The sequence below is a fragment of the Cyanistes caeruleus genome, chromosome 11 (assembly GCF_971803275.1).
Source record: "Cyanistes caeruleus chromosome 11, bCyaCae1.hap1.1, whole genome shotgun sequence".
Taxonomy (NCBI): domain Eukaryota; kingdom Metazoa; phylum Chordata; class Aves; order Passeriformes; family Paridae; genus Cyanistes; species Cyanistes caeruleus.
Genome location: NC_141711.1, coordinates 20,142,060 through 20,157,815, shown reverse-complemented (window position 1 = coordinate 20,157,815; position 15,756 = coordinate 20,142,060). Strand labels below are relative to the sequence as shown.

Here is a 15,756-nt window from a genome sequence, read left to right as displayed (position 1 = left end):
CTGAATGCCATAAGCAGAAAGCTATGTTAATTGTACAGGTTTGGAAGTCAGTGTAGTCCAAAACATATTCCTCAAGACCATCAGCCTCACAAAGTCTGCTTGAGAAGCTGGAGATGCTCTGTATCTCTTAGAGGAATCACAGAAAGTGTTTGTAACAAGAATCTCCAACAAAGAGCATCTTGGCTTTATGGATAAGACAGATTTCTGTTTCCTAAAACTAAAAACCACTGTGTGTATGAACTGGTACTGTAAAAAGTGCAAGTAGAAAAGTTCCACTATTGCTGGACTCCTCCTCAGTTTAGGCAGTCAGCAAAATCACTTTCTCAGTACTGAGTTATAGTAAAGAATTGTTAACTGTGGTGTAACTGAGAGCAAAGACAAGGTCAAGTCAATGGGGCTTGCTTCAGCTTGTGACACCTCAAATAAAACCTCTCAATTTGCTTGGATCATAAAAGTGAAAGTATAGAGAAAATAAGAGCTACAAAAATAGAAGTTTTTTACTAAAGCAGTTTTTATGGAAATGCTCACAGTTGAGCATTTAGTGCTATTTGTTTCTAATTTGGGCTTCATTCTCCATACTGTATGCTAACAAACTTAGACCACTTAATGCAAGTGCCTTACGCATTTTTCTTTAATTAAATTTCTCCAAAGAATCACATTACACAAGCATTTGCTAATACAAAAAAAAAACCACTCAGAGATCCTGGGTAAAATCCAGGCACCCCTAAGTAACCAGTAAAATTCCTACTGAAGACACAATTCTACTGTACAGGTCTTTGCTTTATATGAGTAATAAATACTATCTTGTCACCTATGAATTAAATTCTTCAGTACACTGTTCTAGGAACCTTAGCTCTGAATGAGCTCCACACCACCTCTTACCACTTCCCTTACTGGATAAAAACAATGTTACTTCAGAGTCCAATAATGTCTGTTTTCAGGTGTGTTTATAATTGCTGGAATATGCAGCAGATGCCAGTTTAGACAAGCCTCCTGCCTGTGGATAGAGGTCTAATAATCTGCAGGTTTACTATAGAGTTTGAGCACAGGATTACCTGCACTGAGCTCTGGGAGAAACCTGAACCATTAGAATTTAGGAATTCTCTTAATTGTTCACTAATAAGTTATAGGTGATTAGTACATGAAAGTGGTGTAAAGATTAAGATTTTATTATCGTTAATAGAAGACCGGGTGTAACAATTTTTTGTATTTCATTCTGAACTATTCTTTGTGTGAGATGCTGAAATGGGTAGTTCTGCCATTCTTCCTCTGACACAGGTTTTTAACATAATTTTTTCTTCTATAACTCAGCCATACATTGCTGTAGGATTTGATGTTTGGGGGAAAGATCAATCCAGGCTGCTCTAGACAAGCACTGGCCAGCAAGGGCATGAGCAGGAGGGTTTGAGCTGGTGCCCTCTCCTGCTGTGGCTCTTGGGACATCACCATCCTGCAGCTGCAGGAAGGACAGGGGGCTGCTCATGTGCCTCAGTGCAAAGTTACTCTCCTTACTGGTGTTTTTTTGCAGCTCTAAGATGTTACCTAGTTACCAGCAAATCACAGCCTAGTAACCACTCAGAGAATTCTGGGGATTATTTACAGCAAGGTAAGTGACCCTGAATAAGTTGGGCTGTCCGATTGTACAACAGGATGAGACTCACACAAAATTTATTTCAAGTGTTAAGATTAAAGCTGTGGTATTAAATTAATTACCATTAGTCTTGACAACACTAATTCTATTTAAAATCTATTGAAATGGTTTGAAATTAAACTTCAGGTTCTCTTCACCTGCAACCCAGCCCTGAAGCTGCGTTGTCCATCCCATGCCAGGTTTTCCCATTTCATTGAAGATTTCTATTAACAGACCATAAGTGGATATAAAAAAAAAAACCAGAAAAAGTGAGATCACCCAATTCCCCAATTCTGCAAACAGCTGTGTTCGCTCCCTTCACTTTTGAGAAAGATTGTCCGAAATTTAGTTTTGTGAAGGGGCTTCATCCTCCCCTTTTGTGGCTCTGGACCATCCATCCCTCCTGCCTCCCCCAGTGCCGGCTAAGCGGGGTTGCTAAGCGACATGTTCTTCTCTTCTGTATTTTAGCAGAGACGAACAGATCAAAGACACCCACAGTCCTGAATTATTTTATAAATGAATTTAAAGAGACACTCTACTGTGCTGTATTTTGTGGGGGGAGATCAAAAGTTGCTGGGTATGGTGACAGTAAATGGAGAATTAAACTGACGTCTTCTGGAAAATAAAAATGCTCTCATAAATGAGAGCTGTGTACTATTTGCCTTTTTTCTTGTTTGTTTGTTTGTTTGTTTTCTTTTTCAGACTAGATTACAAATTTTTTATGCTAATAAATGTTTCTAGTTTCATGGCAGTCAAGACATTGGGGGCAGGCCAGGCTGCACGTGTGTACAACTTTCAGAAGTCAGGGTTTCTGTCATCGAGTGACAAGTTTGTGGGATTTAACTCTTTTCATCTCCTTCAAAAGAGATTTTCTATTATCCAAAAATATTTAATTCTTTAATTTTTAAGCATTTTCCTGACTGATGTTAGGCAAGAAAGCCACAGGATAAAGTTCAAGTGATGTATCTTTAAAAGAATAAATGAAGATAAGGAAGTAACCGGTGTAGATCAGGCAGAAAATCTATGACACCAATATCTCAGACCCTGCTGAAAGGAATGAAAACCAAATGGCTAACCTGTAATTACAAAAGCTGGGAATACACAACTTTAAATGTCACCTCTTACAAGACCTTCACGTTCCTGGCATCAGCTCAGCTCGGCTACTCTGTGCAAGCTGTGGGGTTTGTAGGAGCAGGCTGGCAGCTGAGGCAGGTGTTTTCTGAAACACAAAAGGGAGGGAATTATTTGCCCTCATATCTACTCAGTTTCAAATATCATCAACGATGTAAAAAGGAAAAAAAAAAACAAACAGCACTTGGTAACAAAGTGCAAGAATTTTTCATGATTTTTCATTTCCAAAGCTGCCGTGTCTGGCACAGCCCTCAGAAAATGGAGAGACACACAAAAAACACACTTAAAGCCTTCCTCAGACAAGCAAGATAGACCATTTATGTAGGAAGTAAAACTCTTAGGTCAGATGGCTGCAAAAAAATTGCATGTAAAATTTTTGCCACATGCAAATGTCATTGCTCTGTACCAGCCACCTGAGCTGCACAAGCAAATGTCTCCTTAAAGGCTGTTCCAGGGGCTTGCTCAGGCAAAGCTGTCCCTGCAGCTCCAGGCACAACATCACTGGGGAAAGGTGTGCACAGGGGATCCCACTCTCTTCACTGTGTGCCTGGTCACAGAGTGCAGCAAGCTCCTCACTCTTGTCCTAGATCAGCAATCTCACATCAAACTGAGGGGAGATTAGTGAAACCAATACACCCTAGGACTATAAAGGGATTCATCTCACGTAAATCTTCACCAAAAAAATAACGGTGTTAGGGGTTATTTACATGCATTTTATTTCCCAATGAGAAAACAAGCCTCCCTTTTTTTCCTGCATCATTAAAAGTCTCTTCAAAATTCCGACTGCTTAGATTTGGCACGTAGGATCCACTGTACTACAGCTAACCTACATTCTCGTAAAAGCACGTATTCTAGAACAGGGCTCAGCCAGCTTCCCCATTTGTAGATATCAATTACACAGGCAAGATATGTGCTTTACTTTCACTGACAGAGTGTTTTATGTATAAACATCTTGACCAGCACTACGCTGTCAGTGGATAGCAGATTTGGTGTGTTTTGGCTGAATTTCTGAAGGGGAAAACTGTGACTTGCACTCTAAATATTTTTTCTGGAGAACGGATTCCTCTACACACTATGAGCATCTTGTACAGAATACAAGTAAACGTTTGGGAAGGAATTTCATGCTTATGGCAGGTACTGATTTGCCAGTCTTGGAAGCTGAACTTCCTTGACCCCACTGCACAGCACAGCTCTGGCTGTGGGAGCTCTGCAGGCCAGCCATGTTCCCACCACACCACTGCTCCTGCTGCAGTGGTGAGGAGAGAGCCAGAGAACCCTAGAGTTCTTGAAAGGGACCTCAAAGATCATCCAGTGCCACCCTTGCCATGGGCAGGGACATTTTCCACTATCCCAGGATGCTCCAAGCCCCGTCCAACCTGGCCCTCCAACCTTCCAGGGGTAAAGGGGCAGCCTGTGCCAGGGCCTCACCACCCTCACAGTCAATAATCTCTTTCTAATATCTAACCTAAACCTGTCCTCTGTCAGTCTGAAGCCATTCTCCCTTGTTCTGTCACTCCAGGTCCTTGTAAATAGCCTCTTTCCATTTTTCTTGTAAGCTCCCTTTAGGTACTGGAAGATGGCAATTGGGTCACCCTGAAGCTTCCCTTCCCCAGGCTGAACAACCCCAATGCCCTCAGCCTTTCCTCACAGCAGAGCTGCTCCATCCTTCTGATCATCTTGGTGATCTCCTCTAGACTTGCTCCAACAGGCTGATGTCCTTCCTGGCTGTGCAGGCAGCTTGTTAGGATCTGCATTTCAGGTGAGTTTATTCAAACACCCTGACCATACCATGTTCAGAGATGCAGTTCAGCTGAGCTAGTCCTTTATCTTAAAGGTAAAATGTTCTAAAGGCATTGTGGTAAGAACTTTAGTTAATTTTTATTATTATTATTGGTAGAATTTTGTTTAATGAATGTAAGTAATTTTGCTCTTTGCTTACATCCAGGATGCTGCAAGAACCTGTGCTGCAGCTGGTCTGCTGGATTCCAGATGTGAGCAGCCAGGGCTGGGTTTGGGCCTGGCAACAGGAGATGATGCTTTTGACACGTGGAAGGGCAGTGAAAGCCCTTGAGAACATTAATAACATTACTTGGTGCTTCTACAGTCTTGTGCCTGAGCCTGCTTAAAGCTCAACATAGACTATGAGTAATTAGTGATCTGGATGTCTCTGAAATGATCAGCAGCAGCATTTAAATCATCATTAAAATACAATTAGCAGCCCTTTGAACAGAATGCTGTCGTTCAGAACAGTCTAATTGGTGGCTCGTGGGCCAGTTCTGGACAACAGGAGGATTGTCTGCTTCTCCAACTGCACCAGCTCAAGGAGCACCCTGTCCCAGGAGTGGCAGCCGTGCCTCTGGGAGGGATTGGGAGAGCCATTATGCGACAGGAAAGGCAACAGCACAAAGTATCCCTTGTGCCCAGGCCACTACTTTGAAAAGTCTGGATTTACGGACCTCATTTCATCCTGTGTGCTGATTCAAGCAGGCACAGCCCCAGAACATTTATATTTTGCAATTCAAATCAATTAAATTTTTTTTATACTTCCATTTTAGCCTCTGCAGCAAGAGCTGTAGGGAAGAAATAAGGGCAGACCATGGCAAGATCACTCAGTAAGACTGAGTGATCCACATCTATGGGTGGAGCACTGGCACATGGGGCTGCCGTGTGTTTGGGCAAGATGAAGAATTCAGTTGCGGTAGCAGACTGGAAGTGAAGGTCTGCCTTTGCTGTTCCTAAACCTGGCAGCCCTACCCCACATTCAGGTAGCTAAATCTGTTACTTCCATGCCTGAGATACTTGTGTTAATTGCATAAATGCCAACAAAAATAACATGTTTTGAAAGTGTTGGAAGTGTAAATAGCTGCTCTTCTGAAATGGCCACAGTGGATGTATTTTGGCTCAGCTGTGCTCTCGCAATACCACTGGCAAGTGCATCTTATCTGTTCTAATATCAAGCTGTAGCATTCTATTAGTATCTTTTCATAATATTATTGATGCCCCTGCAAAAACTGCAGTAGAATAGTCTTTAAATACTGGCTTTTTGTATGTCTCACACAACTGCCACAGGAACAGCACACTACTGTTCCAGCTTTTTGAAGAAGCAGTGCTACTGCTCCCCACCAGCTCCCGCTGCCTGCTCCATAATGCCCTTATTATTTATGCTTTTTCTCTTGAAAATTCGAGTTTAGAACTTAAAATTTTCATGGTTTTGTTTCTCCAAACTAATCAAAGGCAGTGAATGGCCCTGATGTAATCTGTGCAGTGTGTGCTGTGGCTGAGCATCCACTGCTGTGAAAGTGCTGCTTGTTCTCTGAAAGGAGGAATTCTTTCAGCCAGCGTCATTGCCCCCTCCTCCAGCCTGCTTCTCCCAGGCGCTTGGAGGACTCACTGCCAGTCATTTTCTTGCCCTAAAAGTTCTTGCTTCTAAAAGGAGCAACACCATCATTTACCCCACATATGCCCAGGGCCAAACTCCTCAAGGGTTGGCCTCTATGGACAATCAGAAATGTTGAGTATGAGCACAGCAGTGGCTCTAGTAAACAATCCTATCTTTTGAATCATCTTTTCTTTGGATTGGTCCCTAGAGAGCTGATGCTGATGGAGAGACCTCTAAGTGCTTTAAATAACTCAGTGATGTGCCTTTTACATGCACATCTTTGTCCTAAGAGGAAAATGTTCCATCTGAAGTACCGTAAAGTATTTGAAAATAGTTATTGTATGCTTAAGCAAGATGGTGTTTGTTGATATTTTGTGAAGATACCTGAACATGGAAAACCTCCTTCTATAAACGTTGTCTGATTTGTATAGTTTAACTGCAGAAATGTAAGAGACAAGAAAGGGATGTTGCACATGGTGCAAACATGATGATACAAAATCAGAGCAAGATTGCAACAAATGACATATTTTATCCCAAATACTTTTTTAAACCTCTACAATTTTTCTTCAATTTCTTTTATTTTTGAAACTTTTTTTTGACTGACAGGCATGCCTAGAACTGTGAACACAGAGGTATCAATGCAAAAAAGTATCACCTGCCACTTGCAGTCCTGGCAGTGAGTTGAAGGCTGGGAGATCTTCTACAGCAGCAAGAACAGGAAAGTTCTGGGGCAGCAGCTCTACAGCAAGATGCACCAGATTGAGGAAAAAGGAGAAATATTAAGAGAAATCACATCAAACAAGTGTTTCCCATGGATAAAGTATGTCTCTACTCCTCCCAGGCAGATGTAGCTTTCAGGTCACGGTGGCTAGTCTGTTCCACAGCCTGTGTCTGTGTCCCTCTTGCTGTGGGACTGACTTTTGTTAACAGAGGAACCAAGACCAAACTGATAACATTCATCTCTGTTCTTGCTCTGACATGGTTATTCGTTAGTTCTTCCTAATGACTGCTCAGTTCCTTCCTTTGAGGGAGCCACTCCTCTTCTGTTCAGGTTGGATAATGAGTCACTGACTTTAATACCAACTGCTATTAACCCTTCCTTTACACAACATCTGGGAACTGTGGAACACGTTGTGTCTCAGTGCTGAGGAAGAAGATTGATGAATCCTGCAGGCTTTCTGCTGCTGGTTCATGAAAAAACACCTTGTTTGCCTTGTGTCTTTGATTAATTGCTCTTTAAGTCTTGCTTAATCTACCTGCCTTCCAGAGTAATTTTGTTTTCCATAAATTTAACTTATTTTCCATGGTCTTCTCTTCTGGCCAAACTTTTAGTTTGTATTAAATAAATTCTGGAAATACCTTATGCTTTTCCTCTCTCTTTTCTTCTCTCTGGAGAGGGAGGGTTGTGTTTGTGGCTAGGCACATACTGGCAGTGCTCAGCTCCGCTGTGCCTCCCTGACTCCAAGGGTGCTGACAGCCAGACTCCTGGTGGCATATGCTCTGGACTAGTTTCCTTCCTAAACAAAAAAAAAAAAGCAGAAAAAAAGCACAAGCAAATTTATCATCTTTTATTTATAGATGATTTGCCATTCCTAAGGCTATTGAACCTAAAGACCCTGTGAGACAATGACAAGAAGGGAATTCTTCTTGACCCAGTTATTGCTTACAAGGCTACTTAGAGAATAGCTTGTTTTTGATCAAGCTTTGCAGTGTTGGAGCATTGGACACATGCAGGGCTGTCTGAAAATCTGCTTTTTAGGCACCTCATGTACAGCAGTACTTGTTATTTTACCAAATTTTGGTGATTTTTAGAATATTTGAAATTCTGCAGTTCTTTCTCCTTGATTGACTTTCCTTCTATTAGCACTATAGGCTTGCTACCATGTTTTGTGTGCTCCTCAAAGTGTTCTAAATTACTTTATTATTTAATGTTATAATAACATATCTATTCTTATAGGGTAGTCTAAGAATTCTAAGGGAAAAGTAGTTCAGAAAGAGACCGCACTATTTACTTAGGAAAACACGCTCTCAGATTACTGCAAAAACAGATTTCCAAGAAGGAAGTTGCACTTGTCATTGCTTTCTTCCAAAGCTTTTCCAGTATTCTTTACTCCATCATCCTGCTGCTGCACTGGTTGGGCTCAGACACAGGCCCATGGCTCTCACTGCCTGGGAGTGAGCTGGCCCATTCCCTGCTGGGAATATTTACTGCACGTGCCAATCCAGCCTGACTGAAATCTCATTAACAATATGCTTTTCCTCATTAAAAAATTATTCATGTGGACATACAGCATCAGCAGCTTGGCACTTTAGTTTTCAAACACCTGAACAGCAGAGAACTGCTTAGGTGCTGTGGTATTACTGCAAAGATAAACTTGCAGGCAACTTGCAAGTTGGGTACCTCGACCTTTTAAAAACTAATTTCATCTGGTAAAACTGAAGACACTACTGTGAAGACACAGTAATTCCTCACTGTCTGTGCAGTGAAGAGTAGGTTTCTTCCAGCAGTTGATACTAATGCTCATTTATGGGTTTCTTCCCTGATAGTTGATACTTAGGTTCATTTACCAGTTATGGCAACAGTTTGGCTGCCCTGTGGATGGCAGGTCTCAAGATGCAAGCAGTTGCCACTTTAAGCATGTCTAAGGTGAAAAGGCTGCCAAAAACATTGAGGGAGGTGATTGTGTATCCCCATTCTGCACTGGTGTGGCCTCACCTCAAGTCTCGTGTGCAGTTTCAGGTGCCACAGTACAAGAAAAATGTAAAGTTATTAGAGAGTGTTAGGACACTAAAGGAGTGCTACGAAGATGGTGAAAGGTCTGGAGGGGCCCTACAGAGAGGGGCTGGGGACACTTGGTTTGCTCAGCTGGAGAAGGGAAGACTGAGGGCAGAGCTCCCCGGGGGCTGCAGCTCCTCCCGAGGGGCAGCTCCGATCTCTGCTCCCTGGGACAGGGACAGCAGCCAGGGAACGGCTGGAGCTGGCCAGGGGAGGGCTAGGGTGGCTATCAGGGAAAGATTCTGTCCCCAGAGGGTGTTTGGGCACTGAACAGACTCCCCAGGGTTCCCAAGGCTGCCAGAGCTCCAGGAGCATTTGGACAAGGCTCTCAGGGATGCACAGGGTGGGACTGTTGGGGTGTCTGTGCCGGGCCAGGAGTTGGACTCGATGGTCCCTGTAGATCCCTTCCAGCTCGAGGTATTCTACGATCTGCAAGCTTTACCAGCAGCAGCAAACGCTCGGGCGATAGAAGCCAGGCCAGCCGGTCACTTTTACCGGAGGCGCTATGGGCAGGCCGGGAGCCCCGCGGCTCTGGCCCGGCCCGAACCGAACCGCTGCGGGGCCACTTCTGCTGCCCCATCACGGCCGAACACCCCCGAGCAACAGGTGCCCGAGGCGCCGCTTCCCCGAGCTGGGCCCGTCACGGCGGCCGCGGGGCTGATGGAGTTCCGCCGCCCGCCAGCACGGGGCCGGGGCCGGGGCCGGGGCCGGGACCGGGACCGGGCCGATCCGGGACACCCCTGCCCCGGTTCCCGCCGCCGCTCCCCGCCCCCGGCCCCCACCCCTTCCCCGCCACTCGCTTCCGCCACGCTCCCGCGCATGCCCGGGTTATGCAACGGCCGCGGCAGGCGGGCTGGGCCGGGCCAGAGCCGCAGGGCAGGGCAGGCCAGGGGGCCGTGAGGGGCTCCGGGCTCCGGGCACGGGCGGCGCCGAGGGCGCTCCGCTCCCCCTGCGCTCCCGCCGCGGCCCCGCGCGGTGTGTGAGTGGCAGCGGCGCCGCCGCCAAGTCCCGCCCGTTCCGCTCTCGCTGCCGCAGGCGGCGGCGGCGGCGGGTTGGCTTCCTGCGCGCCCGGCCGCTCCCCCGCCCCCCGGCAGTCGGAGCCGCAGCCGCCCGGATCCCCGAGCCATGGCTCTGTGAGCGCAGCACATGGCGGCCGCGGCAGCCATGAGCCCCCCACTAATCCATACAACTCCCCCCTGATCGGCCACCGACGGCAGCCAGCGCTCCCACCCGGCTCCACCGCTCCCACCGCCCGCCCGCCGCCACCGCGCCGCCCGGCCCGAGCCCAGACCCCGCTGCTGCCGCTGCCGCCGGGCCCCCGCTCGCCCGCCCGCCGCCGCCGCCCGGTCCTCACCATGGGAGTGCAGGGATTCCAGGACTACATCGAGAAGCACTGCCCCAGCGCCGTGGTGCCTGTCGAGCTGCAGAAGCTGGCGCGGGGCAGCCTCGTGGGTGGGGGCCGCCAGCGGCCCCCCCAGACCCCGCTGCGCCTCCTTATCGACGCCGACAACTGCCTGCACCGGCTCTACGGCGGCTTCTACACGGACTGGGTGAGCGGCGGGCAGTGGAACCACATGCTGGGCTACCTGGCGGCCCTGGCCAAGGCCTGCTTCAACGGGAACATCGAGCTCTTCGTCTTCTTCAACGGCGCCCTGGAGAAGGCCCGGCTGCACGAGTGGGTGAAGCGCCAGGGCAACGAGCGCCAGACGGCGCAGCAGATCGTCAGCCACGTCCAGAACAAGGGCACCCCGCCGCCCAAGGTCTGGTTCCTGCCGCCCGTCTGCATGGCGCACTGCATCCGCCTGGCCCTCATCCGCTTCCACATCAAGGTGAGGAGGAGCCCGGGGTCCCCCCCCGCCCGGGGGTCCCGGCGCCCCCTCCCCGCCGCTCCCACCCTCCGCTCCCTCCCGGCTCCAAGATGGCAGCGGGGGCTGCCCGCGGGGGAGGGAGGGCACCCTCAGCCGCTCACCTCAGCGCCTCAAAATGTCGCCCAGACCCGCGGGGGCGGCACAACTTTGGGCGGCCTCAATCCCCGGGGGATTTTGGCTTATTTACACGGCGCTGCCCGCCGCCCCGGCAAGGCCGGAGGCCGGGAGGCCTTGGCGGGGCGACCGGCAGCGCCCATGGCCCGGCCCGGCAGCAGGGCGGCTTCTGCCTCCATGTTCTTTCGCTCCGTTGACTCAAAATGTCCCTTCTTGCCTTGTGGGCTGTGGTACTGCAGGGGAGAGCGGGTGGGCGAAAAGCATCTCTGTGATTAATTATTGAGGGGAGAAAAAAATTATTAATCAGTTTAGTTCTCGCGCAGGATGGATCTGCAACAAGTTCCAGGCTGGGGCGAGGTGTTTTAAACTTGGGCTGAAGGGGAAATGGCTCGCTGCGAAAAGCACAGGGGTGCCACTTTTGGCTTTATGGAGGTTTTCGTGTTTTGCTCAGCGTTTTCTCAGTATCAACAAGCTTTTAAAACCAGTTAGACTTAACTGGCTCTGTACTCCATAACAGCAACACTTCTAGTTTGTGCGATCAGCGGTGCCAAGATGACGGTCCTTCTTTTAAACTCCTTTTTTTAAGGGGCAGCCTCGGTTTTCTGGCCCCACAAACGACCCTTCGTGTCGGAGCTGGGCTCCATGGCCATCTTGCGCTCGAAGGCCACGATTTCAAAGGTTGCAGGATATGACCACGTCGCATCTCTCCACACGGTGCTCCTGATTTACGATGGTTTCTGTTCAGCTGAGGGATTGTGTATATTGAAACACAAGAAGCTGGAAAAACAAGCCCAGGGATGAAGCTGCAGTTTTAGGAGTTGCCTGCTCACCTTCCCGCTGGGGAGGGAAAAGCAGCAGAAGGGAATCACAATACTCCTAGTCTTTATTATCTTAAATTACTTTTGTGTGTAGAAAAATATTATGTAACCTTCGGAATTGCTCGATTACTAGCAGCAGCTTAACGTTATGTGGCCTTTCGGCGGATTAGAAACATTCTGGCTGGGCTGCAGCCCTGGGGTCCAGAGGCCTCTCTCTCCTTGGAGAGAGATCACAGGTGACTTTGGGTGAAGTTTCTCCTGGTTCTGCCAACAGGGTGGGAATCTCTGTTACTCGCTGGGCCAGGCCCATCCGTGGAGGAACACCGAGCTGGAGCACAGCCATCCCGAGTCCGGCCCGCTCGCAGTGGAGGTCCCAGCCTGCGGTGGCCCCGCCGCGGTGGGGATTGGGTCACCGGGCCAGGGCCGTGAGCCGGGCACAGCACGTGTGGAAGGAACTGGAAGCGCAGGCGAAGCTCCTTTGCAGGGCATGTGTGGCTCTGGCAAACGCGATGCCTTGGGCTTGGCCTTGCTTAAAGTGAGGAGGTTATGGCTGTGTCTGCTGCAGTCGTGTGTTTTCCTGGTCAGCGTAGAAGCCAAATGGTGCTGTGGTTTTTTGGATGGTGGGAATTCTCATGATAAGTAAAACATCCTATCGTTTGAACTTTTGGGGACTTTTTTGTAGCTAGGAAATACTTTTGTTCTTTCAGCAAAAAGTTTTAGGGCCTGTGCAGTGAAGGTCTTTACCTTGACCCTTCTGTGGGTGCATTATAAATCTTTCTCATTTGTTACTGAGACTTAGAGATCATAAGTAAAAGCAATGAATGGGGCAAAATAAGAAATTTATTTTTTTTTCTTTTAAAGAGACTTGGTTTAATGTAGTATGGAAATTGCACAGTACCCAACAGGAAGCCAACTGTTTTGGTATCAATGGGAATTTGGTGCTTGCAGTAGTTTTGTAGTATGTTGAACTGGCTGTTATTTTGTTAAGCATTTTCTGTCTCAGACCTGACTCAGGTACATTACATCTGAACCAAGCTGCTGCATTTGACAGCAGTATCACCTGTAGCATTTTGTTTACTTTCCAGTGCAGCTGCAGCATTAGCTCCTTTAGGGTTTCTGGTGACAGGCTTTATGCCTAATCTCTGGAAGCAGTTATAGGAGTGTGAGCACACTCAGTATGAGTCCCTTCTCTGTCGTTAAAAAAATAACCCAAACTTACAAAATCTCAGTAAATACAACATCCCTCCAGTTGTGATGGAGAAGGTTTGTGAGATGTATATTTATTTGTCCTTGTGGGGTTAGCCCTGGGAGTTGGCAGCTCATTACCAGATGCTGAGGGGTGTGGGGGGAGAGGTTGTTGCTGTCCACACCACTGGGCCACCACCATGCATGTCCCAACTGCTCTGGTTCTCTGCACTACTCAGCTGTCCTGGGGATGAAAAAGATATCAGCAATTGCTGTTTGATGCCTCATTTTTTTTTTTCAGTTGTCAAGAAACTCTGTGGATAAATCTAGTTGTAATGCATTAATTTTCAGGTTAGGAAGGATATTTCATGGTTATAGTGGTCACATGCATAATACACATCAAAGATGCTGCTGAGCTTAAAGCACTTTCTTTCTCTGCTTTTCTTCTTCTCTTACATGGTTCATGATCTTTCTAAATCTGCTTTGTTACATGTATCTGTTGTTCTCTAAATCTTCCTTCAGTTTTATTCTCACTCTCACTTTGGTGTAGCCCTCCTGATGGGCACAGAGCAAATGCATGTTGAAAGTGTGATTTTTATTTACATGTAGAGGTGATTTTTAAAGTCTACATATGCATAAGACAGTTGTTAAATTGTGTTTTCTCACATTGTTTTGAGAAGTTGGGTTTGAGAATACTGATTGACTTTAAATATGAAACTTGATTTTCATATTTTTAGGAACATTTGAGTCTGGAGTAGGTTTCTGTGTGAAGCCAGGAACAGGCCATGAATGTAATCCATTTGGGTAATTAGAGAGGAGAAAAAGTAATGTCTTCTATCCAGAACAATTATAAATCACTCACAGATGGTTTCAGCAGGATGTAAAAATAACAGGTTCCTCCAGGTTATAACAAATGTCCTGCGGGTTCTTAGTTTCATGGTGACCTGCTGTTTTTCAGTTTGGGGAAATAATTCTTAAAAGAAACTTTTATGTGAAGTAGGCTTGCGAAAATTTAAATATTTTGGCAGTGGAGTTCTTAATAACTCTAATACTTTGGGGAGACTGTTTTGTTCTCAGTACCTAAAGGTGCTCATGTGTATTTACTCAGGCAGGATTCTCTCTTTCTGAGCCAGCACCATTAATGTTTACACAAGATTTAGACTTGAAAATGATTCCAAGCTCCTGGCTGTGATTTCTACCACGTTCCTCTCCCTGGGTTGCTTTTGAAGCCTGCATGTTCCCAAGTACCTCTGCATTTGTGAGAGCCATGAGGTATTTCTCTGACTCCCATCTTGTTAGAGTTTTACCTTGTGGGTTAACTGTACTTTGGTAAATACAGCTCTTTTCCCTGTGATGGTTCAGTTATTTGAACATGGATTCTGGTATTCCCTGAACACACAGCATTGTGATGGATTAGAGAGCTCTGTAAAATGGGGAGGGAACTGGAGGCTGGGGAGGTAGAGGAAATAGCTCATAGAAAATCAGAGGAGCTGCACACTGAGCTTCCTCTTGTGTTATCTGCACACCCATGTCACACCTAGTGCTGCAGAAAGAGTTCTCACTTGGCTTTTTATAGATCAGAGCTGCTTGTTGTGCATGCAGAGAAGTTGGATTTAGAGAGGTGGACATAATTTAAATCTATCTACCCTTAATAAAAAAAAATTGGAGGGATTTTTCTAATTTAAAACCTGTGAAGACTGGTGGGTGGGGGTGGGGTGAAGCCTAAGTTGCCTTCCTTTAGTTAGGAACTATGTAAATCTGATGTCTTTAAATTTTTCCAAAGACGTTTATGGTTTCTTTCACACCTTATGCTACAGGACAGCATCATTATGAGAAAAATGAGTATGTGTGTCCTCTCACAAAGTAAATTTCAAAAACAGTTCACCAAGGAAGTTTCTGAAGAAATAATATTTTCTGAAGACTACAGGGTGGTAGGATTAGGAGTTGGGAGAGCTTAGTGAACTGGTGTTTGTTTGCAGGAACAGGTGAGGTGCTGGCTGTTCTGCCAGGCCAGGATCTGGCTTGAAAGGGAACATCTCACAAAAGTGCACGGGAGAAGTAAAATTTGACATACCTCTCTGGAATACAGTACTTCAGCATCAGGTTCAGCAATTCCAAGACATGAGTAGAAGAGGAAGGGTCACTGTAAACTTGCTGTGGGTGACTGCATGGGCTGTGGAATTTGGGACCTTGTCTCCTGTTCTGTAGAGGAAATAAATAGCCTTGCTGGCACTAAGGCTGTAGTTATTCATGCGTGCTGTGGAGACTGAAGCTAATAGTTTTGTACGAGGCTATTTTGGGATAGCTTGCTATCTACATTGTTGTTAAAATGGAATACTCAGTGAGGGTGGGTTATACCAACACCCTGCTTCCAAGGGGATTTCTGTATCACTGAATGTGTGTTATGTCTGTGGATGGTAGAAGTATTAGGGACCCAAAGCCCTTAGCTGGCTTTTGTTGATTGTGCTCCTATGTACACTGTACTTGTAGCAGTCCTGAAGGTGTGTAGGTCCTGACCTGTCCTCATGGGACTTTCAGTTTCAGTATAAGCTTTTTGATTTGAAAAGGTTCTTTTTATATTTTCAACATGAGGCATTGGGCCATGTCTCCCTGTGCGTGTGTGTTCAAGTCATCTGATTTCTGTAGCCTAAAATGTGTGCTTTGCTAGGCAACAGGAGTGGAGAGGTAAAGTTTGGGCTAAAACCTCAAAGCAGCTTGCATCATCAGATACAGCTATGCATGAAGGGATAGGCTGAAGGTGGAAAGGGAAAAAAAGTTGGCTTAATACAGCAAAGTTTGCGTTTGAAAGGTCAACAAAGTTATCTGTGTTCGTCTGGGGTTATGTTTGGCCTGTT

At 46.5% G+C, this 15,756-nt stretch overlaps 1 protein-coding gene and 1 long non-coding RNA gene across 10 annotated transcripts in view; one reads left to right on the top strand and one right to left on the bottom strand.

Moving 5' to 3' along the window:
- Positions 1-7,499: 7,499 nt before the first annotated feature.
- LOC147651088 (uncharacterized) lies at positions 7,500-9,440 on the bottom strand. The gene is made up of 2 exons (XR_015275059.1): positions 9,359-9,440; positions 7,500-7,657 (listed from the first exon to the last, which is right to left on the bottom strand). It is a non-coding gene; the product is annotated as an uncharacterized LOC147651088 (long non-coding RNA).
- A 322-nt stretch (positions 9,441-9,762) lies between these two features.
- Positions 9,763-15,756, top strand: part of FAM120A (family with sequence similarity 120 member A) — a 48,604-nt gene continuing 42,610 nt past the window's right edge. For 2 of the 9 annotated variants that reach the window (XM_086846315.1, XM_086846311.1), the window contains exon 1: positions 9,763-10,745. In XM_086846315.1, coding sequence (XP_086702441.1) covers positions 10,272-10,745 — 474 coding nt within the window. In that variant the 5' untranslated portion in view covers positions 9,763-10,271. The remainder of the gene's footprint in view (positions 10,746-15,756) is intronic. The other 7 variants (XM_086846316.1, XM_086846312.1, XM_086846313.1 and 4 more) reach the window with 7 other exon arrangements.